Raw genomic sequence first — 26,393 nt, forward strand, 5'->3', positions numbered from 1 at the left:
ATAGAAGAAATGAATTCTCCAGAAGTAACGGTAACTTTTATATCTAACTAGTAACATTATGCCAAGATAGAGGGGGGAAAGGATTGTCAATTTCATAAGCCAGGAAAGTGACAAATATCCTTTGTACACGGAAATCCCCCACATTGCCTCCGTCCTGTTCTTGCTAATCCACCACCCAAAGAAAAGACATTGCCTGGAGGATATCGCTTTGCTCAAAAGAGCGGGGTATGGAGAGAGAGCTACGACTCCCAGAGTCCACGTGGGCCCTCGCATACTTGAACTTCCGGTCTCCGTGCGCGCCTTCGTCACTGTGGCGGTGGGTAAAGCGACCAGTAGAGGTGACTCAAAAGCAGGGGAAGGGAAGAAGGAACGACTCCGGGGAGGGCATTTCACCCGGAAGCCGAGCGTTGACGGACGCCTCCTGGGAGTGATAGGGCTGCCTCCGAGCAAACAGTTATGCCTTAGTTTCCATGGTTGGGTGTTTTGGGGAGGATGGTTTGGTCTGGGACGGAGTTTAGGGGAAGGGGCGGGATTAAGTAGAAATAGGTTGTGAATGGGCCGGAGCCTGGCTGGATCTAGGGGCGTGGTCTTTATGGAGGGCGTGGCCTTTCCAACTAGAGGTTGTGGCCTGCCGGGAGCTGTGGCTAAACTTTTTCTGAGGAAGAGGAAGGCTAGGGGGAGTTGAGATGAGTAGTTTCCTAGCAATTGATGGAAAACGGGTTTTCCCTTTTTGTTGCCTGATGCTTTGGATTCTCCCAGTGGAAAAGAGCATTTTCATAGTAAGGGCTGGTGTAAATAATTGTGGAGTTGAGTGGAATCAGAGTTTTTATTAGATACCTGTTCTCGAGGTGATGTCATCTTTAAAGCTCAAGCACCCCCAGACACCAACAGTACTGATGTTGCTGGGTCACTCATTTTTTTCTGTACCTTTTTTGGGAAGATCAGTCCCTGTTCTTCTTAAGCCAACAGTTATCTTAAATGGGGCATACGAGGTAAAAAATGTCGGAGAGTTTAGAGCCAGAATAGCCTTAACTTTAAAGTTGAGGAAACAGACCCCAACAACTAAGTTGAGATGAATTGAATTGTATTAACATTTAGCAAAATCACAGCTTAGTAGCAGAACTGGGATGATACTACTGCGTTTTTACCAATGTAAATGTATAGACTATATAAACATTATGGAAATGGTAATAATGCCCCCACATCATCACCATCATATCTAACATTTATAGAGTACTTACTATTTGCAAGGCACTGTGCTAAGCTGTTATTTAATTTGATTCTCACAACAACCCTGGGAGGGAGGTGGTGCTATCATCACCATTTTATACAGATGAGGAAACTAAGGCAAACAGGTTATGTGACTTGCTTATGGTTCCACAGTTGTCCAGTGTCTGAGTTCAGATCTGAACTCAGGTCCTGAATCCAGGGCCGGTGCTTTATCTACTATGCCACCTAGCTACCCTCTATGATTTTTTAAAAGTATGTTTACTCAGGTTTTTCCAGTCATCTTAAGTATAAAAGAAGAAGTTTACCATAATCCTTCATAGGGTTTCACATCATTCCCAAACCATGGTTTTTGTATAGATAATATGAAACTAGCTAAAAGTGGAATTTTTTTTAAAAATTCATTCTTCCCATGTTCTCCATAGTGGATTGAATTTATTTTATTTTAATTTTTTATGTCTCAATTATAGGTTACTTTTGGTATCAAATACCTGCTTTGTGCCACATAGGACCTAAAAGGGGGAGAAACTTGTCATGAGGATTATTGTCTTAGAATATTAAATAGATTGCACTAAATAAGAGAAGTTCTTCCAAGATACAGTGTTATATACTGTCTAGTAACAATATGGGAGAATAGTAGTTGTTTTAAATAATATTCACAAACAATGATTATGGCAAAACAAATATAACCATGTACCAGTTAATTTGATACAAACTAAAATGTTTTAAAAATAATCAGAGCCTTGATTTTCTTTTTTTTTTCTCTAGGGAAATATTTCTGATCAGAAAAAGACACCCCAGCCCTTACCAGTTTTCTACCTGCCATGATCAAGTGTTTGTCCGAGGAAGTGCAAGCTAAACTCCGTTCTGGTGTGGCTATCAGCTCCCTTAGCCAATGTGTTGAAGAACTTGCCCTCAATAGCATTGATGCTGAAGCAAAATGTGTGGCTGTGAGAGTAAACATGGAAACTTTCAAGGTCCAGGTTATAGACAATGGATCTGGGATGGAAAGGGACGATATCGAGAAGGTAGGAAAGCAATATTTCACCAGTAAGTGCAAATCTATACAAGACTTAGAGAACCCAAAGTTTTATGGTTTCCGAGGAGAGGCAGTATCAAGCATAGTAAATATGGCTAGTGCTGTAGAAATTTCATCCAAAACAAACAGGACAGTAGAAACTTTTGTGAAACTGTTTCAGAATGGGAAAGCCCTGGAAGCTTGTGAAGCGGAGTTGACTAGGCCAAGTTCAGGGACAACAGTTACTGTATGTAACCTATTTTACCAGTTACCAGTGAGGAGGAAATGCATGGATCCCAGATTGGAATTTGAAAAAGTGAGGCAAAAGATTGAAGCACTCTCGCTCATGCACCCGTCCATCTCCTTCTCCTTGAGAAATGATATTTCTGGTTCTATGGTTCTTCAGCTCCCCAAAACCAAAGATACATGCTCTCGATTTTGTCAAATTTATGGATTGGGTAAGTCACAAAAGTTAAGAGAAATCAATTTTAAACATAAAGAATTCGAACTAAATGGATATATAAGTTCTGAAGCACATTATAATAAAAATTTGCAGTTTTTGTTTGTGAACAAAAGACTGGTTTTAAAGACAAGATTGCATAAACTCATTGACTTTTTATTAAGGAAAGAAAGTATTATTTGTAGGCCAAAGGGTGGTCCTGCAAATAAGCCAATGAATTCAAGCCCTCCACGGCATCGGTTAAACCCAGAACTCCATGGGATTTATGTAATCAATGTCAAATGCCAATTTTGTGAGTATGATGTGTGCCTAGATCCAGCAAAAACTCTAATTGAATTCAGGAACTGGGATACTGTCATGGTTTGTATTGAGGAAGGGATAAAAACTTTTTTAAAGCAAGAAGAATTATTTATAGAATTGTCAGGTGATGACATTAAAGAATTTAATGAAGACAGTGGCATGACTTTATTCAGTGCTAGTCTTCAGCCTGGGGCCTCTGATGAAAAATGTGTCCAGCACAGTTTTCAGGAAGCATGTGAAAATATCATGGATTCATATGAAATATTTAATACGAAGTCTAAAACTGTGAAAAGAAAAGCTGTTGTGGAAAATGTGACTTTAAAGACTTGTAGGAGTGAAGAAGATATCAGACAAATAAAAGACAACCAGGTGTTGACCAACAGTGACCCAAATGAGATGTGCTTTAATGATATGATAGAGTCATCTGTGCCCTGTCAAGATGGCACCTGCTCAGGACCAAATATCTTACCACAACAGGAAACCAAATTCACAGATTTAAAAAAAAATAATTCTAAAAATATTTGTCTAGAATTTGAGTGTTCAGAAAATAGCTGTGGAACCAGTTCAGAAGTGTTAAAGAGTTCTTTTAATATTCCACATCACCTTGAGGACAGTGATGAAAATCCATGTCTACAAAAGAAAAAGACCAATGATAATGGAGTGGTTGTCAACAGTATATGTGAGGAACCACAAGAAAGACTTAAAGATATACCTGAAATGGCAGGTGGACCTCCACCTTTTGGGAGAATACTATTAGAGACATGTGATACACTTAAAGAAGATGAAAGAACAAAGACAGAATCTAATTGTGATAGAGGAAAGACAGTTTTTAGTTATGGACAAGTTCAGTTATGCTCCACAGGCTTTATAACACATGTAATGCAAACCCAACAATCAAAAGCATCTGAAATGGACTTTACATTAAAAAATAATTTTCAACCTGGGCCTATTAGTGCCAGGCAAATATTTGGAAACAAAATCCAGAGTTCAGTTGAGACCCCAAACATAGACTTAAATATTAATTTAAGTGAAGAATCTGCTAAATCAATCAACCAATTCTTTTGCTTAACAAATAGGAAAGATGGGCCAAAAAGCAAAACCATAGGAATCTATAAAAATGAGGCATTTTTTCATAAGGACAGTAGTAAGCAATCACATACAAGTAACTTGTTATCTAATGCTTCTGTCGTTTTTCCTTGGAATGTACATGTTTCAAATAATGGGAAGAAAAAAGAAAAGCTGACCGGTTTCTCCAAACCCTTTGATCATAAGAAACTAAACTTGTTTTCACAACCAGTGTCTTTAGAAAAGTTTAAGAGACAATATAGGAAGTTTGAGAGCTCTTTGCCTACAAGGATTCAGGATATTAATAGTGATTTTGAAATAACTACCAATAATGATTCCCAAATTGAACCTGACATTTCCCAGAAAGGGAACCACTCCAATATATGTGAAATCCCAACCATAAATAATAATAATGAACTCTGTGATAATGATCAGCAAATTAGTCACATCCCCTCAGAAGAGTTTCCAGCTTCCCAGAAAAAGGAGACATTGGAGCAAGAGAATACCTGTGTGAGAGGAAGTCCTATAACGCTGACTGACTATTCTCAGCTTAACAGAAAACCTTTGAATATTGATAGGCCATTAGGATCACTAGCTTCTAAACTATCCAGAATGAAAGATAACAACAAAGAAGTTTTAATTGCTGAATATACAGGACATTTTAAAGACTCTTGCCAGTTCAGCTCCAGTACAAAAGACTTCAACTTGTGCAATGTGTTAACCCAGGATTCTTATAAGTTACCTCATAACATGCCTAAAATAACAGGAGATAAAAGCCTCATTCCAGATTCAGACACTGCTGTGCAAGATAATACCTATAATAGTAATGCAAATTCACCTTTTACTAACCAGTCATTACCAATCAGTACAACGGAGGACTATCCAACGAGGCATAATGTTTCTTTGGAGTTACCAAGGAATGTGTCTCTTGAAGTCTGTGAAGACCAAAGTATCCCCACCATACCTTCGGAGCAGCAATTGGAAACAGCCACCCCTCCCAGTACAGCTTTAATAAGCCATCTAGACATTTCAGCGGCTGATCAAACTGCAGCTTTTTTTCAGAAAGAGAATACTAAAACAAGAGTTTCCAAGGATGAAGAGTCGATGACACATCCTGTTGACTGGCAACAACATTTTGATGTGTCACTGGGTAGAATGGTCTATATCAACAAAGTCACAGGACTCAGCACATTCAATGCTCCACAGGATGAAAGTTTGGCTTGTTGTACAAAAGACCTAACGACCATGGCTGTCAATGTTGTCTTCAGAAACGGTGGGTAGAAAGTTTCTTCTCAAAGCAAATGTATTATAAATATGAAATGCCCTGAAAGGAGATACTGTGTTTGAGCTATATGATAACCACTTTTTTGCATCAGTGAAAGCAATATCTTAAAAATTTAACATTCGGGGCAGCTAGACGGTGCAGTGGATAGAGCACTGGCCTTGGAGTCAGGAGTACCTGAGTTCAAATCCGGCCTCAGACACTTAACACTTACTAGCTGTATGACCCTGGGCAAGTCACTTAACCCCAATTGCCTCACTAAAAAATAAAAAGAAAAGAAAGAAAAAGAAAGTAATCTAGCAATTCTCTGCAAATGTTATAAAAATAAATCCTACTCTTTGAAAAAAAAAATTTAACGTTCAACCACAAACTGTTCATTTGGAGAAAAGTGTAGTTGTTGTGAATAGTAATAGCTCACGTTTAAATAATGTTTTAAGGCTTGCGAAGTTATAAACATACATTATTCCATTTGGTCCTCACAACCCTGTGAGGTTGGTGCTGTTATTCCCATTTTACAGATGAGGAAATGGAGGCTTAGTGACCTGCCCAAGATTACAAAGCAGGTAAGTGCCTACACTGACTAGACAGTGGTTCTGATTTTGTGCTCTACAATATCTGAAAATGTCCTTGGTCAGAAGCAATTAAATTAGAAATACTGTTAAATTCTGATTGATGTAGCTCATATATCAGGGACATGATGGGCGTTTACATTATAAATTATTGTATTATAATGGAAGCAGTGATACAAGTGTCAGACCCATTATGATCCCTGCCATCCCAGGAATTATCTCCAGTGCCCTTGCAATGCCAATAGTGACATTATTTTTAAAAGATGATTTTTATTTATTTTGTTAAATATTTCCCAGTTACATGGAAAGTATATATATATTTTTTGTTTTGTTTTTGCTGGGCAGTGAGGGTTAAGTGACTTGCCCGGGGTCACACAGCTAGTTAGTGTCAAGTGTCCGAGGCTGGATTTGAACTCAGGTCCTCCTGAATCCAGGGCCGGTGCTTATCCACTGCGCCACCTAGCTGCCCCACATGGAAAGTATTTTAACAATCATTTAAAAAATTTTTGAGTTCCAGATTCCCTCCTGTCCCTCCTACCTTTTTCAGAAGGCAGACTGATATTGATTCTGCATATGAAGTCATACAAAACATTTCCATATTAGCCATGTTGCAAAATAAAACAATTTTTTAAAAGTATGTTTTAATGTACAGTCAGAGTTCATTAGTTCTCTCCCCAAAGGTGGATAGCATTTTTTATCATGAGTCTTTTGGAATTGTCTTGGCTCATTGTACTGACCAGAGTAGCTAAGTCTTTCACAGTTGATCATCCTTACAATGTTGCTTTTATTGTGTACAATGTTCTGCTTCTGCTCTTCACTTGGCATGAGTTCATCTAAGTTTACCAGGTTTTTCTGAAACCATCTGGCATATCATTTCTTATAGCACAATAGTATTCTATCATAATCATACCACAGCTTGTTCAGGCATATCCCAGTTAATGGGTATCCCCTCTCTCCAATTCTCTGCCACCACAAAAAGACCTGGTTAGGTTTATCTAGCTCTAAGAGGAAAAAAGTTAAGGTACCACATTAGTATAGTTTAACTGCCTGTTTCCTCGTGTAATTAATTTAACCTTTCCTTTAAGAATTTGGATGCTATACCATTTGGTGCATATTTGTTTGGTATTTATATGTAGTTTCCCAGCTTATCTCTTTTAATTAGGTCTATTTTTACCTTTCCTTTGTCTAAGATCATGATTGCTACCCCTTCTTTTTTTTACTTCAGCTGAAGCATAATAGATTCTGCTCCAGCCCCTTATTTTAATTCTGTGTGTGTTTCCCTGTTTCAAGTGTGTTTCTTGTAAACAACATATTGTTGGATTCTGGTTTCTAATTCATTCTGTTCTACTCTATGGGTGAGTTCATCCCATTCACAGTTATGATTACTAACTGCATTTGCTTCTTTCCTATTTTCTTCTGTTTATCCTTCTCTATCTTTCTCTTTTTATTCTGTCTCTCCTCTAAAGTGTTTAGCTTCTGATCACTGCTTTATCTACCCTCCCTTTTATCACCACACCCCCTCTCCTCCTAGTTTCTTTCTTTTTTTTTTTTGGTGAAGCATTTGGGGTTAAGTGACTTGCCCAGGGTCACACAGCTAGTAAGTGTTAAGTGTCTGAGGCCGGATTTGAACTCAGGTCCTCCTTACTCCAGGGCCGGTGCTCTATCCACTGCACCACCTAGCTGCTCCTCCTCCTAGTTTCTTGTTGGCTAATATACATTTCTGTTACCAATTGAGTGTGTGTCTATACGTATATATACATTTTTTTTTGCTCTTTGAACCAATATGAGTGTGGTTCAAGCCTCCCTCTTTCCCCCATTTTCCCTTTCCTTCCATGCCACTTTTATTGAAATAATTTTTCCCATTCTTTCTCTCCCCCTTCTCTGAGGGCATCCCTTTTCCTCCTATACATTTTTTTTACATCATCGCAACATAATCAACTCACTCTCATACCCTCCTTCTGTGTATAATCCTTCCACTTGCCCTAATAATGATAATGTTCTTAAAAGATACATATATCATCTTTCCTTATAAAGCAGTAAACAGTCTAATCCTATTGAGTCCTTTATGATTTCTATTTCATATTCACTTTTTTTATGCTTCTCTTGAGTATTGCATTTGAAAGTCAGATTTTCTACTCAGCTCTGGTCTTTTCATCAGGAATCCTTGAAAGTCTTCTATTTTATTAAATAATCTTTTTTTTCTTTAAGGGTTATACTCAGTTTGCTGGTTAGGTAGGTTATTATATGTAATCCCAGCTCTTTTGCCTTCCATAATATCATATTCCAAGCCCTCCACTCCTTTACTGTGATAGCTATTAAATCTGGTGTGACCCTAACTGTAGCTCTATGATATCTGTAATTTTGTTTTGGTTTGTTTTGTTTTTAGTGAGGCAATTGGGGTTAAGTGACTTGCCCACGGTCACACAGCTAGTAAGTGTCAAGTGTCTGAGGCCAGATTTGAACTCAGGTACTCCTGAATCCAGGGCCGGTGCTTTAACCACTGTGCCATCTAGCTGCCCCAGCTCTATGATATCTGAATGGTTTCTTTCTGGTTGCTTGAAGTATTTTCTCTTTGACTTGGGAGTTCTGGAATTTTACTATAATATTCCCAGTAGTTTTCATTTTGGGATCTCCTTCAGGTGGTGATCAGTGTATTCTTTCTATTTCTATTTTACCCTTTAGTTCTAGGATACTGGAACAGTTTTCCTTGGTAATTTCTTGAAATATGATGTCTAGGCTCCTTCTTGGATCATAGGTTTTAGATAATCCAATAATTCTTAAATTATCTCTCCTCATTTTCCCAAGTTGCTTGTTTTTCCTGATATAGTTCATATTTTCTTTTTTTTTTTTGAGGCAATTGGGGTTAAGTGACTTGCCCAGGGTCACACAGCTAGTAAGTGTTAAGTGTCTGAGGCCGGATTTGAACTCAGGTCCTCCTGAATCCAGAGCTGGTGCTCTATCCACTCTGCCACCTAGCTGCCCCTTATATTTAATATTTTCTTCCATTTTTCATTCTTTTTTTTTTTTTTTGCAACAAACATTTTATTTTGTCCAGTTACATGTAAGGGTAGTTTTCAACATCCATTTTCATAAAATTTAGAGTTCCAAATTTTTCTCCCTCCCTCCCTTTCCTCCCCCCTTCACAAGATTACAACCAGGTTATATATGTACAATCCACAAGTGTTCTTTTTATCAGTTCTTTCTATGGGGGTGGATAGTAAGTTTCCTCATTAGTTCCTTGGGATTGTCTTGGATCATTGAATTGCTGAGAGTAGTTAAGTCATTCACAATTCTCCATTGAACAATACTGCTGTCACTATGCACAATGTCCTCCCAGCTCTGCTCAATTCACTATACATCGATGTTTATTAGTCTTTCCAGGTTTTTCTGGGATCATCCTATTTGTCATTTCCTATAGCACAAGACCATTCCACCACAATCATATAGCACAGCTTCTTCCATCATTCCTCAATTGATGGACATTCCCTTGATTCTCAATTCTTAGCCTCCACCAAGAGTTGCTATAAATATTTTTTGTACACTTTTCCCCTTTTTCTCTTTTTCATGATTACTTTTGTTAAGTGTTTCCCTTCCATCCTATTCCATTCCCCATAATGTTTATTCTATTATCCCTCTTCTTTCATCTTATCACTCTTCAAAAAGGATTTGCTTCTGTCTATCCCCTCCCCCACTCTGCCCTTCCTTCTTTTGCCCCTTTCTCTTTATCTCCTTCCCCTCCTATTTTCCTGCAGGATTAGAGAGATTACTCCACCCAGTTGTGTGTGTGTTAGTCCCTCCTTGAGGCAACTCTGATGAGTTTAAGGTCTTTGAGCCTTTTATGATGAGTGTAAAATTCATTTACTATCCTGCTCCTCTCCCATCTCTTCCGAAACTCCATAAGCCTTTTCCTGTTTCTTTTATGTAGGATTTCACCTCTGCCCTTCCCCCTCCCCCAGTGCATTCCCCTCACCCCCTCAATTTAACCCTAAAGATGTCATCATGGGGCAGCTAGGTGACATAGTGGACAAAGCACCACTCCTGGACCCAGGGGGATCCCAGCCAAAACCCTGCCTCAGACACAAGACAGTCACCCATTGTATGACCCCAAGCATGTCCCCCAACTCCAATTTTTTTATACTTCTCTAGGATCTTGTATTTGAAAGTCAGATTTGCCATTCAGTTCAGGTCTTTTCATCACAAATATCTGAAAGTCCTCTTTTTCATTAAACTTCCATTTTTTCCTATGAAAGATTATGATGAGTTTTGCTGGGTAGGTGAGGACCATAGAAAGTTTCTTTAGTAACAAGGAAGTCCGAGGTGCACCCTCAGAGGAAGATGTCAACATCAGGGCCCCTATATCTAAAGCTTCCAAGAAAAATATGAATTGGTCTCAGGCCATAGAGGCACTCAAAAAGGACTTTGAAGATAAAGTTAGAGAGGTAGAGGAAAAAATGGGAAGAGAAATGAGGGTGATGCAGGAAAGACATGAGAAAAAAGTCAACAGCTTGAAAAGCCAAATGGAAAAGCTTTCTGATGAAAATAATTGCCTAAGAATTAGGATTGAACAAATGGAAGCCAGTGACTTTATGAGGAACCAAGACACAATAAAGAAAATCCAAATGAATAAAAAAATAGAGGGCAATGTGAAATATCTTCTGGGAAAAACTGCTGACCTGGAAAATAGGTCCAGGAGAAATAATTTGAAAATTATTGGTCTACCTGAAAACCATGATCAAGGAAAGAGCTTAGACATCATCTTCCAAGATATTCTCAGGGGAAATTGTCCTGAAATTCTAAAAGAAGACGCTAAAATAGAAATTGAAAGAATCTACCTCCAGAAAGAGATCCCCAAAGGAAAACTCCTAGGAATATTATAGCCACATTCCAGAGCTCTCAGGTCAAGGAGAAAATATTGCAAGCTGCCCAAAAGAAAGAATTCAAGTACTGTGGAGCCCCAGTCAGGATAACACCAGATCTATCAGCTTCTACATTAAAGGACCGGAGGGCATGGAATATGATATTCCAGAGGGCAAAGGAATTGGGATTACCACCATTTTTCATTCTTATGACTTTGTTTTATTATTTCTTGATGTCTCATGGAGTCATTAGCTTCCACTTGCCCAATTCTGATTTTTTTTTTTTGGTGAGGCAATTGGGGTTAAGTGACTTGCCTAGGGTCACACAGCTAGTAAGTGTTAAGTGTTTGAGGCTGGATTTGAACTCAGGTCCTCCTGACTTCATGGCCGATGCTCTATTTACTGTGCCACCTAGCTGCCCCTCCCCCTAATTCTCATTTTTAAGGAATTATTTTCATCAGTGAACTTTTGTACCTCCTTTTTTTTTGTTTGTTTTGTTTTTTTAATTTGGCTAATTCTGCTTCTTAAAGAGTTCTCTTCTTTGGCGAATTTTGGAACCTCTTTTTCCATTTGGTCAATTTTGTTTTTTAAATAGGTTATTTTCTTCAGAATTTTTTTTTTTGCCTCTTTTACCAAGATGTTAACCATCTTTTCATAATTCTTTTCCCTTGCCTTCATTACCTAATTTTTCCTCTATTGCTTTTATTTGATTTCTAAAATCCATTTTGAACTCTTCCAGGAATTCTTCTTAGGCTTGTATCCAGTTCACAATTTTTCTTTAAAGCTTTGCTTGTAGCTGTTCTGACATCATTGTCTTCTGAGTTTGTGTCTTGATCTTCCCTATAACCATAGTAGATTTTTGTCTGTCTGTTTGCTTATTTTTTTCACCCTATTTCTTGATTTGAAACTTTATGTTAATGTTGAGCTCTATTGCTATTGTGGTAGCAGCTGCCAGACAAAGAGGTAGGGAGTCTGTCCCAAGTTTTAGGATTTTTTGTATTGCTGTTGTGAGAGTCAAAATTGGATATATGGAGCATTAATCTCCCCCTTTTATACTTTCCCTTTTATATATATATAAATATAAGAAAAGGAGCCTCTGAGCTTTAGTTCATAAAGGATCAGGTTTTATTGCTTGGGAATTAATTAGACTGCAAAGGTTAAACCAATTAAGGAAATAAGGAAGTAGAAATGCAGATAGATAGTCTTAACACTAAACTTGGGGTTTTCCGTCATTAACTCACCAACCCAGTAACTGCAGTAACTCAGCAGTAGCCTGAAACAGAGTACGAAACATGTGCTCCTCCAAGTCCCTGGACGCCACCAGCCTGAACTCCCTGCATGTGCCACAGCTAAGTCAATAGCCAGAGAGAGCGCAAACTTCTGTTCCCACTGTCACTTTTGAGTTGCCGTTCCAGAAGTTCCTCGCATTTTCCTCCCCAAAAGGGGAGGTCCTTCAAAAGCCACTTCAGTAGCATGTGCAATCTCAGGGTGGGCCTGGTGTGGCCCCTCTCAAATGATTCAGCTAAAACTTTCGATATTAATCTTTACCAGAAATAATTTTTACCACATCTCCCCCTTTGTTTCATTTGAAAAACGAATGAGTTTGCTCAATGAAACACTGTTTACAGTTAGTTTGGGGGGATTTGAAAGTTTTCAGTGCTTCAAAGGTGGTGTGATATGGGTTGGGGTGTGGTCACTGCTGTCTTGGTCTGCACTTTGGTCCTTACCCAGAAAGGGCCTCTGATGCCTTGGGATTGCAGTTGATATATCTCCTCAGGATCTCTTCTCCCTTGGGGCCAAAAATGATACTTTTCCTCAGGGTCCTCAATCCCATGGGACCAGAAGGGATATTGCCCCTCAGGGCTTCCATACCCTCTTTTTTTTTTTTAATTTTTTTAAAAAATTTTATATTTTTTTTGGTGAGGCAACTGGGGTTAAGTGACTTGCCCAGGGTCACACAGCTAGTAAGTGTTAAGTGTCTGAGGCCGGATTTGAACTCAGTTACTCCTGAATCCAGGGCTGGTGCTCTATCCACTGTGCCATCTAGCTGCCCCGCTTCCATACCCTCTTGACCAAAAGTGCTCCTTTCTGTCCTTGAACTATGATCCAGAAGTGGTTATAGAAAATAGAGTTGCTAACAGCATCTGTTTCTGTGTCCAGTGCTAGCATGGGTTACCCCATGATCTCTTTCTGGCCCATTGCTTGTCTCTGGCCTGAAAGCTCCCAAAGCTGCTGCTCCTTCTGTTACCACCACCTAGTCCTATCACTAATGTTTTATCCATGTGCACTCCAGGCCAGCTTTTACCACCATGTCACTGATCTCTCCCTCTGACCTCCTTTCTTGTCTTGGGTTGTAAGATTGTCTCCCTCTGACGTTTTGTTGGCTTTGCCACTCCAGACTTCAATTAGAGGAATTATTTTAAAGTTGTTTGGAGGGGAATGTTGGAAGAATTCAGCTGAGTGCTTTCTCTATTCCACCATTTTGGCTTTACCCCCAGAAGTTCAGTGGCATTCTTTGTTGTTGTTGTTGTTATTCAGTGGCATTCTTTTTAATGAATTGTAGACCCTATTGTGGCTTCTAGTCAAGAACTAGAGGCACTCTGTGATGGAAAATATTATCAGTAGTCTTTCTAAGGATACCTGAAATTAAGTTTGCATCCTTCCCTCTCTCCATTACCCCCAAGGAGAAATTGACCACTGCAAATTAAAATTATAATAAGAATAGCTCATATTTATATAGTGCTTTAAGGTTGGCAAAATACTTTACATACATTATCTATTTTGATCTTTAGAACAACTCTGTGAGGTAGATGGTATTATAATTTATATTTTTTAAATAAGAAGAAAGAATGGAATAGTTAAGGGTCTTTCCCAAAATAAAAATAGTTTTAGTAAGTGTCTGAAGTAGATTGCAAACCCATGTCCTGATTTTAACGTCAGTGCTCTATAATGCTATGTACCATATCATGAGCAAACCTTAGTCATAGCATATTGTTCTCTCACTGTATATAAGTAAATAAAACTGCCTTTCTAGAAGTTGAAAACACTTGATATTTTGACTATTCAATATAATACATATTTCTATAACAGTCTATCTTTTCAGAAACATTTTATAATAATAAATACCCATAACTTCCTTACATCTTTGGTTGCTGCTATTCTGAAAGGTTTTAAGGTGCCTCATAAATGACACTATAAGACAACAGTAGAGCAGAACTTAGGACTCTGAGTTCTCAATTTTCATTTAAGATTAAAAGTGACAGTATTTTGGCAGTACGTTGAGACCCAGATGTTAGGAAATGGTAAAGCAGATTTCCATCTGGCAGTAATACCAAGTTTGCAGTAGAAGGATAAATATTAAAACAAAATATATATTAAAAGGCTTCTACTAAATACAAATGAATTTTTAATTGTTTTTTTAGGGTGGGTACTTCCAACAGGAGACTATAAGATTATTAATGTTGGATAAAACCATTACTTTCCAATACATCCCTTAGTATTTTGGTACAGACAAAGGATCACTTTTAGAGGGGAAATCTTTTATATTAATAATGCTCCTGAGAATGAAGACTTGCTCATTGGGACCTATGACCTTTTCAGTACATATAGTTGCACATCCTAATTTATGTACCATGCTTATTGTGGGATCGAATTTAAAGCACTTCATAAATTATTTCAGTATACTTTATTGAAATGCATTTGCTTCTGGTATGGTGCCAAAAAAAATAACTGGAACACAATACACCATGCAGCAGCTGTTATTAAAGAAGGAAGATCTTGGCTGTTATGATCAGGGTAAACATCTGCTCCTGTGAAATTAATCTTGATGTTCAAAGCACCTCAACTTACATAACTTTCTAGACTAGTCAATCTTGTAATGAACTTTAGAAGGTCATGTCAACTTATGAATTTCTAATGAAAAATAAAGTTTGTTGAGTTCTCAAACACATTTTCAGGAAGGAATGACTCTGAACAGTTTCAACTGTCAGGGAATAGTACCCTTTCGAAAAATGTCTGCTTTTTAACAACTGGAAGACACACACTACTGTACCAAAGATAAAAGTACAATGAACTGAAAAGGTAAAACATTTACTGAGGGCAAGTGAAATTGTGGCTATATTGGGAAATAATACAAAGTCACAGAGTTCTGTCAGTTCTTATTTTAAAATGTCTTCCTTCTTACCCCTTGTATCTCCCTAGTTTAAGTCAGTACACCTGAAACATTGCAATACTCTCCTAATTGGTCTCTCTACCATCATTTTCCTATCTATTCTTCATACCACTGCTAGATTAATCTTCAAACATTACTTTCACCACTTCACTCCCTCCTGAAGAACTAGCAACAGCTCTAAATTATTCAAAGGATAAATTTCAAACTCAAACTCACGATAATTTTTGTGTTCTCTGAACTCTTTTAGCATTTATTGTACCACTCAACTAGTACCTTGCTTTTTCGATTAAATTTTTCTCTCTACATATATATGTGTATATATACACACATATGTATACATACATAGGGTACATATGTATGTCTGTATGTGTATACACATACACATAGTGTCCTAACTAGATTGTAAGCCCTTTGAAGGTCAGAATCATGTCTTAGTTCTTTGTTTCACCCAAAGAACTGGTTACTCATGTCCTTTTCAACTCTGGAATCCTATGATTCTGTGAATATTTACTAATTAGCCAATAAGCATTTATTAAGTGTCTACCATGTGCCAGACACTATGATAAGTGCTGGAGATACCAAAAAAAGGGGCAAAAGACAGTCTTTGCCCTCAAAGAGCTCACAGTCTAATGTGAAGGAGGTGGGGGGTGGGGTGGAGAGAGGAAGAGATAACATGCAAACAACAATTAATGTACATATTAGTTGATGAATATATAAAAATACTCAAACCTAAATTTTATTTTAACCAAAACACTTTTTCTGTGGGAACCTCTTTTACATCTGAATTGAAAGGTTAAGAATCTCATCCCTAAAAAAAAAAATGCTTGGGCCAATATCAATCAGGAAGTACTTGATGAACTGTTATGTGCCTAGCTGTGTGTTCTATCTTCCTTGTCCAGATGATTAAAGTGAGGCATTAGATTTTATCACTAAGATGGATTAGGCTGAGTCACCAAACTTTTCTTCCTCACTGGGGCATCTTGGTGCCTTACCCATTGGACTACATTTTATCTTGGGTCATTTATTCTGTATAGAAAGATACTTTGTATTTCTGTTAGTTTTATATAATTTAAGTGATCACAATCCCCTGTATGACATTTCCACAATGGATTTTTTGTTTTGTTTTATTTTGTTTTTTTGGTGTGGTGGGGTTTTTTTCCCCTAATATTTAGGATTTCAGTGCAGGTGCCATCCATTTAGAAGCAAGCTTGTCCTGCCCTTCCTTCGTAGAACTAGAGAAGAAAGGACCACGATGAGACAGGAATACAGAGGTAGAGTCAGATTGTTAGAACATACAGTACCTTGTCACCTAACACACAAAACAAAGCAAATGTGTGTTAAATGTTTCTGAGCAGAGCCAGCTGTGACCGACTTGAACCAGAAATCCCCTAAGGTCCTGTTTAACGGCAGAACTAAGTGATTCGGCTTATGCATTTTAGATCAGAAATTACTTTTTCAGACTCCAGGGTCAGTTACATGGTCTGAGGTACCTTATGATTTGGAAAATTATTCCTCTTTTGATGTTAGAGATTGGAAATGCAGCACATGTTTTAATTTAAGCAAAATTCTTTTTATTAGAAAGAAGCTAGAAACGTTTTTATTTTTGTTTTAGTTTTCATTTCCTATCTCCCTCTCCCACCCCATTTTCAAAAGTGTTTTACAAATAGGGAATGAAGTTGACACTTTGGTCCACATTTTTTCCATTTTCTATTTTGTGTTTGGTCTGGAGTAATAACTATAAAGTCAGAAGACACTTCCATCAATGCTTTTCAATATGAACATGTTGGGATCACTTAGGGATACCATTTACACTGAAAAATTGTGGAATATGGCGACTAGATAGCTGACTTTTAGTTTCTGAGGTTAAACCCCCCCAAAATAGAAGATTGTCATTTACCTTGTCCCCAAAACTTACTTTACATTTTTCTTTTATCTAAGATACTGCGGAGGGAGCCATTGGTACTGATAATCTCCAGACTCTCTTCTCAGAGTGGGAAAATCCAGTGTTTGCCCGGTATCCAGAGGTAAGTCTACAACACTTATTCTCTGGCTGATTTTAGAGTTTGAACTTTATTTAGTCTTGGAGTCAAGACTTGGATGACTAATCTCATTTTCAGATGAATAAGTAATGGAAATTGGCAATATTCCTGATATATTTAGAAAGTGAAATGTCATCTGTGGAGGGAGAAGGCATTAAAATTAATAGCATTTTGGCAACTTTGACATAATGGGCAAATCTCTTATGTAACCAGCGCGTGGACTGAAACTGTCTGTGCCCTGAAGTATTTTCAGAACTCCATACAATCATAGGACCAGAGACATAGGGCTGAAAGAGACCTTGGAAGCATCGCATCCAAAGCCCTCATTTTATTGACAAGGAAAGAGGTCCATAGAGGCTAAGTGACTTAGCAAGGTCATGGAGGAGGTCCATTGGGAGACTTGCCTCAAAGTCATCTGACTCTAGATTTGGTGCCTTTTCCACTATAGGATAGTACTTGTAAAAAATGGGTACATCTTCTAATGATGGAACAGCTTGTCATTCAAGTTGGGTACGACATTTTCTCTGAAATGTGTTTCTCAGCAGAAGGTACTTCGTGAGCTGCCAAGGTGATCTTCCTAAAGGACAAATCTGGCCATGTCTCCCGCCCACCCCCACCCAGCACTCTCCAGCAGCACCTTAGTGCTCCAGGAGCAAATGTAAAATGTTGTGTTCAACTTTTAAAGCACTTCACAAGCAGGAGCCTGCTTACCTTTTCAGTCATTTTATATATTTTTTTTTCACCACATCCTCCATGATCCATTGACACCAGCCATCTTGTCATGCCTCGTACATGACACCCCATCTTTTCACACCATGATTTCATACTGGCTGGCCCCCGTGTCTGGAAAGCTTTCACTCCTTACGTCTGACCCCTGGCTTTTCTGGCTTCCTCAAGACTTAAACACCCCCACCCCACCCCCATCCCCCATTGCTAGTACCTTCCTTCTAAGATTAGCTCCCATTGCCATGCTTTATATCTTGTCTATATTTAGCTAGGTGTTTGCATGTTGTCCTTCCCATTAAGATGTAAGTTCCTTGTAGGCAAGAGCTGTGTTATTATTGCTTTTCTTTATATTGTCAGTACTTAACACCGTGCCTGGCACATACTAAGCACTTAATAAATTCTGGTTGATGATAAGTAGTAGCCCAGTAATTGATTACTGGCTGTTTAGTAGTTCTTGACTAGATTGGGTTACAGTATCACTTCTATCAGAAATTTTCAAAAAAGGATTTTTACCTAGAACAGGAAGTTGGTTGTTTTTTTTAAACAAAATTATAATATATAGGTTCTTTTACATTTCTTTTAATTCTCTATTCATTCTTCTTACCCATAGGTGCTATGGAAATAAATGATTTTAAAAGCATGTTGAGAACCTTCAGGATTTTAAATTTAAGGAGTATTGTTTGTGGTTTTCTTTATAGGTTGCTCTTGATGTGAGCAGTGAACAAGCTGAGAGTCTAACAGTGAAAATTCACAATATCTTGTATCCTTACCGTTTTACTAAAGAGATGGTTCATTCGATGCAGGTAAAAGACAGATTTTTTTTTTTAAGTGAGGCAATTGGGGTTAAGTGACTTGCCCAGGGTCACACAACTAGTAAGTGTCAAGTGTCTGAGGATTTTAACTCAGGTCCTCCTGAATCCAGAGTTGTTAATTAATTACTTATGGGTGAATTCTACCTGGACTCATAAGACTTTACACAAAAGAGATTGTGAAGATTGAGGATGTAACATGCAATGCTACCAGTACCATATCTCAAACTATACTAAAGAGCAGTAATCATCAAAACAATCTGGTACTGGTTATGAAACAGAGAGGTTAAGCAGAACAGACCAGGTACACAACAGGCCCACTAGTCTGGTATTTGATAAACCAAAGATGCTAGCTTTTAGGGCAAGAACTCAGTATTTGCCACATACAGGATTTAGACATGAAGGGTGACATAATTTAGAAGAATAAGGAATAAATTATCTGTCAGGTCTATGGATAAGGGAAGAGTTTATGAACTAATGAGATAAAGAGGAACAGGAAAAATAAAGTGGAAAATTTTGATTATATAAAATTAAAAAATTTTTGCACAAACAAGAAAAATACAACTAAAATTAGAGGAAAAAATAAATGGGGGGAAAATCTTTGCAGCAAATTTCTTTGATAAAAGCATTGTTTCGAAGATAATTTGGGGAACTGATTGAAATTTTTAATAATAAGAGCCATTCCCCAGTTGATAAAGTCAAAAGATATGAACAAGCATTTTTAGAGGAAGAAATCCAAGCTATTAATAGCCAATGAAAAAGTATCTAAATTACTAATAATTAGAGAAATACAAAATAAAAGAACTCAGGTCCATCTATAATGAAGGGGATGGTTACCTTTTGGAGATGTGTAGACAGACAACTGTGAACAAGTTTTCAAAGAGTTTGCAGATTAACTTGTAACAGATTTTCAAAGTCTGCGGTTTCACACATATCCCTTTCTGCCCATGCAAATACAAACAAGCTTTTAGTACAGCATACAAACAGAACTAGCCAGGAGGGCTTGAGAGCAGTCCTACACCAAGAGGGGCATATTCTCCAGAAATAAGTTGCATCTGCCTGCCAAGGCTAAGCAATAACAAGATTTGTTACCCTGACGAGGCATGCAGTGGGCTTTCATAAAGAAGTCAAGTCAACAGGCACTTGTTAAATACCTGCCAAGAGCCCGGCACCATACTAAGCTCTGGGGATCCCTGCCCTCAAGGAGCTCACAATCTAATAGGGGAAAAAACATGCAAAGACCTATGTACCACAAGATCCATACAGGATAAAGCAGGAAGTTCAAAGACTGTGTATAAAGCAAAGTTGCGGGTGTGAACTGACAATGATCCCCTGCCTTATATTCCAACCAGTATCAAGTTAGATGCTTCTTGCTAGAAATGAGTAGCAACATGCTAAAACCTGTGTATTCACTACCAGCCAGGGAAGCCTTAGTTGGATGTAGAGGCTTTATCTTGAAGGCCATATGATATTAAGCTATAAAGATTCCTAATAGGAAGAGATGAAAGCTATGTGTGACACCCAGGGAAGTAGACAACAAGCCAGGGTCAATAAAACAGAGACTGGGATTCCCACCAGGCAGTATGCGATCAGCATATGTGAACTGAACTGCCTCAACTGCCCATGGACAAGATGGCGAGATATGAGATAAGCCAAGAAGCAAGCAGTGATACCAGAGGACTTATAAAAACAAAACAACTTCACATACACGGGTCAAGCTAGGACCATAGAATTAGAGGGAACTGGCTCAAGATGGCTGCAGATACATTAAGAAACATGAGACTCTATTATAATAACTGCTGGGGAAACTAGAAAGCAGTCTGGAAGATATTAGGCTTATGCTCACATCACATCTTATACCATATTCCATAATAGATTCAAAGGATAGGTGACCTGAATATTAAACAGCACATAGTAGAAAAGTTAGAAGAGAAGCAGATCATATGCCTTTCACAGCTATGGGTTAAGGGATGAAATATTTTTTTAAATAACTAAAATTGTATCACTATCTTTTGTTTTTATATTACCTTAATTTCTTCCTGTGCCCTTTACCTTATTATTTCAGGCAGCTTGGTGGCATATTACATAGAGCACTGGGCCTGGAGTCAGTTAGTCCTGAGTTCAAATCCCACCTCAGGCCCTTACTAAACCCTTAACTGAGAAATTTGATACATAGATTTCGTCTCTCCCCCATTCAACCACTTCCCTTCTTATACTAGGTACATTCATTTTATTTCTGCACAAGCTTTTCATTTTAATATAATTTGCTTAATCTTTATAAACATCTCATGTGGACCACACAGTAAACCTGTGAGATATTTACTATAGATATTATTATCCCCATTTCACTGATGAGGAAACTAAGAGGTTGAGTGGGTTTAAGAGGTTGAGTGATTTTCCCATAGCAAGGGGCAGGGGTGGAATTTGAATTACAGGTCTTTGTGACTCCAAGTCCAGCACTTTATCCACTATGGCACACTGTCTCTCAACCATCATCATCTCTTTTTACCCTGTTTTCCTATATCCTCCTTCTTATTTTCTCTCTTTACATATCTATCACTCCCTGTGTCTTTAGCATTTTTATCTTTTTCAATGCCTGCCCCAACGTGTCAGTCTTAATTCTCTGTTACCAAGCTTCATTTTCACCTATCAACTTGGGTTTTAAAACTTTTTAAGACTTTGTAAGACTAGTATCATTGTTAAATTCAGTACTTGGGGGGGTGGTGCAGGGCAATGAGGGTTAAGTGACTTGTCTAGGGTCACACAGCTAGTAAGTGACAAGTGTCTGAGGTTAGATTTGAACTCAGGTCCTCCTGAATCCAGGGTCGGTGCTTTATCCACTGCGCCACCTAGCTGCTCCAATTCAGTACATTTTTAAAGAACTTTTTCTCTCCTAAATTCTAGATTTATATGTCATTCATTTCAAGTACATTTTTTAAAACACTAGCTCAAGGTACTTAAAACATTTTTTAAAACATGCCATGAATGTCAAAGAGATGATTCAGACACAACCCTGGGTCTCTAAGAGTTTATAATTAATCCAGTAGGAGAGATAGGGCAAGTTAAAAAAATAACCACAATACAAGGAAGAATATATGGTATATGTCACAAAAGAGATATAAACCAAGTGAATTGAGGGTTCAGAAGAAGGAGAAATCCCTTTCAATTAAGGAAGGAAGTCTTCAATGGAGGAGATATATTTGGAACTAGATCTTGAAAGGTTGGTAGGATTCAATAAGTGGAGAAGGCATTCTAAGAGAACATGAGCGTTGGTGCAGGGGTGAAGGTATTCAGGAACTAGTCCAGTTTGGTTGGTGCATTGTTAGAGACACGTAGTAGAGTAGTGGGAGATAAGGCTAGGGAAGGAGCCTAGAGCCATAGCATCACTGAACACCAAGGAGATATATATTATTCCTCTACATATAGGCCATCTTCCCCCCCCCCCACTGGGCTGGTGTAAAACCTCAGGGTTATTTTTCAGTGTATGTATATGTATATGTGTGTGTGTATGCACACACAAACACACACACACACTTTATTTTTCTTTGAAATCATTCTCATTTTAGAGGAGTGGTCTAGATTCTAACCAGTACCATGATACTAACTTGATTTTTTTTTTAAACAGAAAGATATATTGATATTACATCTGTTATGATTTCTGACTCCCCTGTAAACCTATATTCATTGTTGTGCTTTTCATTTGAATATTTGACAGGTCCTCCAGCAAGTGGATAATAAGTTTATTGTCTGTTTAATGAGTACAAAGAGGAAAGAGAACGAGGAGTCAGGTAAGAATAGAGGCTGTCTTTGATTAATACTCCATTGATCTTCAATTAAGAGATGCATGGCCTCATTTTAAGGAAATTTAGATATACAATTAAACACTGCTGATTTAAACCAACTGGGAGGGAGAGGACTTATGAAAATACCAAAAGTTTTTCCACTGTCCAGGTTTTTGTTTGGGGTTTTTTACTAATTTTTTTGGTTCTATGAATATAGAACTATGTATGAACCTCATAACTTCTTTCTTTTCCTTTTGGCATTTGCACTTGTATTTTGTTATATGGCCAAACAAATTATTGTTCTAAATTACACATTACTGAGTACCTCTAGCTTAACGCTTTATGTTCCTTGTTTCAGGTTACAGTTAAGTACAATTGTCTACTTATGAAGCCCCAGAAGACAAGGGTTATAAAAAATAGAGTTTCTGATATAAATGGGGTCACTGTCTTATCTCCTTTTATATTTAAGAAATTAAAAATGGAATGAACACTATCAACTGAAGAAAGTATAGACGTCCTTCTAGATAGGCCAAGGGTGGGTGTGGTCCTGATTTCATAGTATCCCTTACTCTTAGTAATGAACATTGGCATCAGTTTCATATTTGATGTTATTGCCTCATAGTTTATTATTTATTCAGTTGTTTTGCCCAGCACAGGATGTACAGTATTCATCACAACCAGCTGCAACTCTTGTCCTCAAAGGAGTTTAAATTACAGCACTGGGGGCCAACCCTCTCTTTGGCCTCCAGTGCAAAAAAAAAAAAAATTGCTTCTTTTTCTAGGCTTAACCTCTCATGCCCTGGGCTCGAGGGTATCCTAGAGGCAGCATCTTTCATTTCTTTAAGTAGAAGGAAGAGCAAACAGCCATTTGGCATGATCTACTTCAACCAGTTTTAAGAACAGAATTTCATTTTTAAAGCTGTTCTAATAAACTAATTCTTGCAATGGCCCTTAGCCAGAGCAGTAACGTTCTAACCTAAAAAAGTCAAGCTCAGCCAGAGTTATTCCCTACTACAAGATGTTCATGACAAGTCCTCATGAAAAAAAAGCTCTGAGGACATCTTGAAGAATATGGCTGCAGATGTCCCAACTCACTCTGCCATCATAACAGAAAAAGAATAGGATTTTTTTCACTTTGTTCTCCTAAGCATTGAAAAAGAGAAATAACCCGAGATATGGCATCCTATGACCTTCTGCCAAGCTGTTTGGATGCTCTTCCAATGTGATAAAGATCCCAGTCTTCATGAATCCCAAAGTAATAGGCAGTCTATTGAGAGTATCTCAATGTGGTGTTTAGTGAGACTCTATTTTGTCAAATTAAAATTAGCAAAGCATGTAAGTGTAGGGTTTTAATCCCTAGTGAGCACTAATGACAACACTCTTTCATCAGAAATAAATTCAGTGTCTTTTTCGAAAAAAAAGCATCAGGGCAGCTAAGTGGTACAGTGCCTAAAGTACCAGCCCTGGATTCAGGAGGACTTGAGTTCAAATCCAGCCTCCAACACTTGACACCAGCTGTGTGACCCTGGGCAAGTCACTTAACCCTCAGTGCCTCCCCCCGCCCCCCAAAAAAAGCATCAAGATAGCCCTAAGCTGCATTATGACATAGACATGGCCATAGTTCTGGAAAGATAAATGGATAGAGTGCAACCTTTGACATCCCCTGCAAGCTGGAAAGGTTTCTAGTATGGTTCCGGCAAAATTGTTCAAGGACCAGCCTAGAGGAATTCAGAGAGCCTCAGCACTAGATAGTTGGCTCCTAGATGAGGAATCTTTTTAGCCTGAGATATTGCTCATGGAAGCCATCTGAATCACAGAAAGGGTAGAATCTGTGTAGCTGAAGGGAAAGCCCACGCTCATGGAAATCCTGATTCTGAAAGTACAAGTTTTCTTAGCGTCTGTATCACAATTTCAATGTTTTGGAAAGCCTAAAGTGTACTATTACTGTCCAGTTAACCTTGTTTCATCTTGCATGTGTATCAGTTAGCCTTTATTGCTCTGTATAAAATGGCTCTTTTATTCTCATTCTCCTGAGTTCAGGATTCCAGTGGTCCTAATCTCTTCCGATATTCCTAGGTGGAAACCTGCTTGTGTTGGTAGATCAGCATGCTGCCCATGAGCGGATCCGATTAGAGCAGCTTATTCGTGGTAAGTAGGCATAGACTAAGAGCAGCTAGGAGCCATAGAATGCCAAGCCTCAAGGCAGGAAGACTCATCTTCCTGAATTCAAATCTGGCCCCAGACACTTGCTAGCTGTGTGTCCTTGGACAAGTCACTTAACCCTGTTTGCCTCAGTTTTCTCATCTGTAAAATGAGCTGGAGAACATGGCAAATCGCTTCAATTTCTTTTCCAAGAAATCCCCAAATGGGGTTAGGAAGAGTTGTACGTGACTGAAACAACTGAACAACAAAAGGTGACAGAGTGGCAGAGATGAGGGACTTCTCAGCAGATGTCTGGAGGGTATGTCCTGAGGAGGTCCTCAGGGGAGCAGGGGCGCACCAAGGAGTACTCAAGGATTGGGGAACTTGAATAAAGGCCCTTTAATGACCTTCACTCTAAGTGTAAGAGTATTACAGTCAGACCCCTCATCCAGAAAGGAGGATTATAGTTATGGTTAGAGGCTTATAGAATGTAGGTACCCCTGAGCAAAGACTTGAGTTACATTTAGGTAACTGAGCCTGGCACTCCCACCTCACTGTTCATTGGGCAGAGGTTTCTAGAATCCCAGGAGGATTGGTATGCATTTTAAAAACACCACGGACCATTTTTCTCATCATCAGACTGTGCTCCCCAACAGATGAAATTACAGGAAAAGCTTTACTTTTGTGGTCAAGTAATGAAAAACACTAGTGACAGTGAATTAGGAAAGGATAGAAATGGATAATTCTATTAAATAGAAATGTAACATTTTCCATGCCATTTTCCACTTCTCTTTAAAAGAAAGCCTAAGAAAGAGACAAAATATTGTAGTATCACAGTGAGAGAAACTTCATTGCAATGGCATCCAGACTCTTTTTACTGATCAGTCTTTTTTTTTTTTTTTTTTTGCGGGGCTATGGGGGTTAAGTGACTTTCCCAGGGTCACACAGCTAGTAAGTGTCAAATGTCTGAGGCCAGATTTGAACTCAGGTACTCCTGAATCCACGGCCGGTGCTTTATCCACTGCACCACCTAGCTGCCCCCAGTCTTTTCTAATGACCTCTTCAGAATAACTGATGAAGTTCAAGAGTTGTGCTGGAAAACCTCATATTCTTTCCCAAGTACCCACATCATTCAGTTGTATCAGGGAAAGAATCATCATTGTTTGTCTATATGTATATGTCTACATGTATATGTATATATCTGCATCTTTTGTGTAGGAGATGAAGGTTTCTTAGATTGCAAAGTTACTATGAAAATGTGTGGACAGGCTAGATTATTTTAAATCTGCCAAAAGGCTGAAACCCGAACCTCTGAAGTTAAAAACTCTTTGTCTAAAACTAAGCAGTAGAATAATTAACATTATTATGCTCTATCATGTTTCATGCTTGGTCTGAGACCAGTAGACTTTATTTCTCCTTGTTCCCACCTATTAAACTTTCTGCCAATAGATTCCTATGAGAAGGAGCAGCCAAAAAGCTTTCGCCGCAAGAAATTGCTGTCTTCTACCATCTCTCCGCCAATGGAGGTCACGGTGACAAAGGAACAGAAGAGGCTTTTACAGTTAGTACCATACTTGAGTGATGAATGCTTTAAAGATGTGATGTTAAGTATAAGATAGAGTATGCCCGGTAATCTGGCCCAGCAGCTAGAACTTAGATCATTTTTACCCTTTCTTGGAACAGGGAGTGTTCATCCTGTACAGTCTCTGAAAGCAAAGTTGCTGCTATAATTGCTTCCATTCTGCTCTGTATCAATGTATCCTCATTACTTAGATATAGTTCCCATAATCATGCTGAAGAAATGTTGAGCACAGAGAAGCATGGAAGGGGTAAATAATAGTGATTCACTAGATAGGGCCTCTCCCAACTCCTGGGATAACAGACATTTTTGGAAATGGGAAGGAGAGAATTGTCTCTTATTTATTTCAGATTTGGAAATAAAGCTAC

At 38.4% G+C, this 26,393-nt stretch overlaps 1 protein-coding gene across 2 annotated transcripts in view; it reads left to right on the forward strand.

Annotated features, from left to right (window-relative positions):
• The first annotated feature begins 332 nt into the window (after positions 1–332).
• Positions 333–26,393, forward strand: part of MLH3 (mutL homolog 3) — a 32,132-nt gene continuing 6,071 nt past the window's right edge. The window contains exons 1-7 of one of the 2 annotated variants that reach the window (XM_043981359.1): positions 333–453; positions 1,996–5,343; positions 16,887–16,972; positions 18,412–18,516; positions 22,238–22,310; positions 24,381–24,452; positions 25,896–26,007. In XM_043981359.1, coding sequence (XP_043837294.1) covers positions 2,052–5,343; positions 16,887–16,972; positions 18,412–18,516; positions 22,238–22,310; positions 24,381–24,452; positions 25,896–26,007 — 3,740 coding nt within the window. In that variant the 5' untranslated portion in view covers positions 333–453; positions 1,996–2,051. Of the gene's footprint in view, positions 454–623; positions 780–1,995; positions 5,344–16,886; positions 16,973–18,411; positions 18,517–22,237; positions 22,311–24,380; positions 24,453–25,895; positions 26,008–26,393 lie in introns of those variants that run through there. The other variant, XM_043981360.1, reaches the window with a different exon arrangement.

The sequence above is a fragment of the Dromiciops gliroides genome, chromosome 2, assembly GCF_019393635.1.
Source record: "Dromiciops gliroides isolate mDroGli1 chromosome 2, mDroGli1.pri, whole genome shotgun sequence".
In the NCBI taxonomy this organism is placed as follows: domain Eukaryota; kingdom Metazoa; phylum Chordata; class Mammalia; order Microbiotheria; family Microbiotheriidae; genus Dromiciops; species Dromiciops gliroides.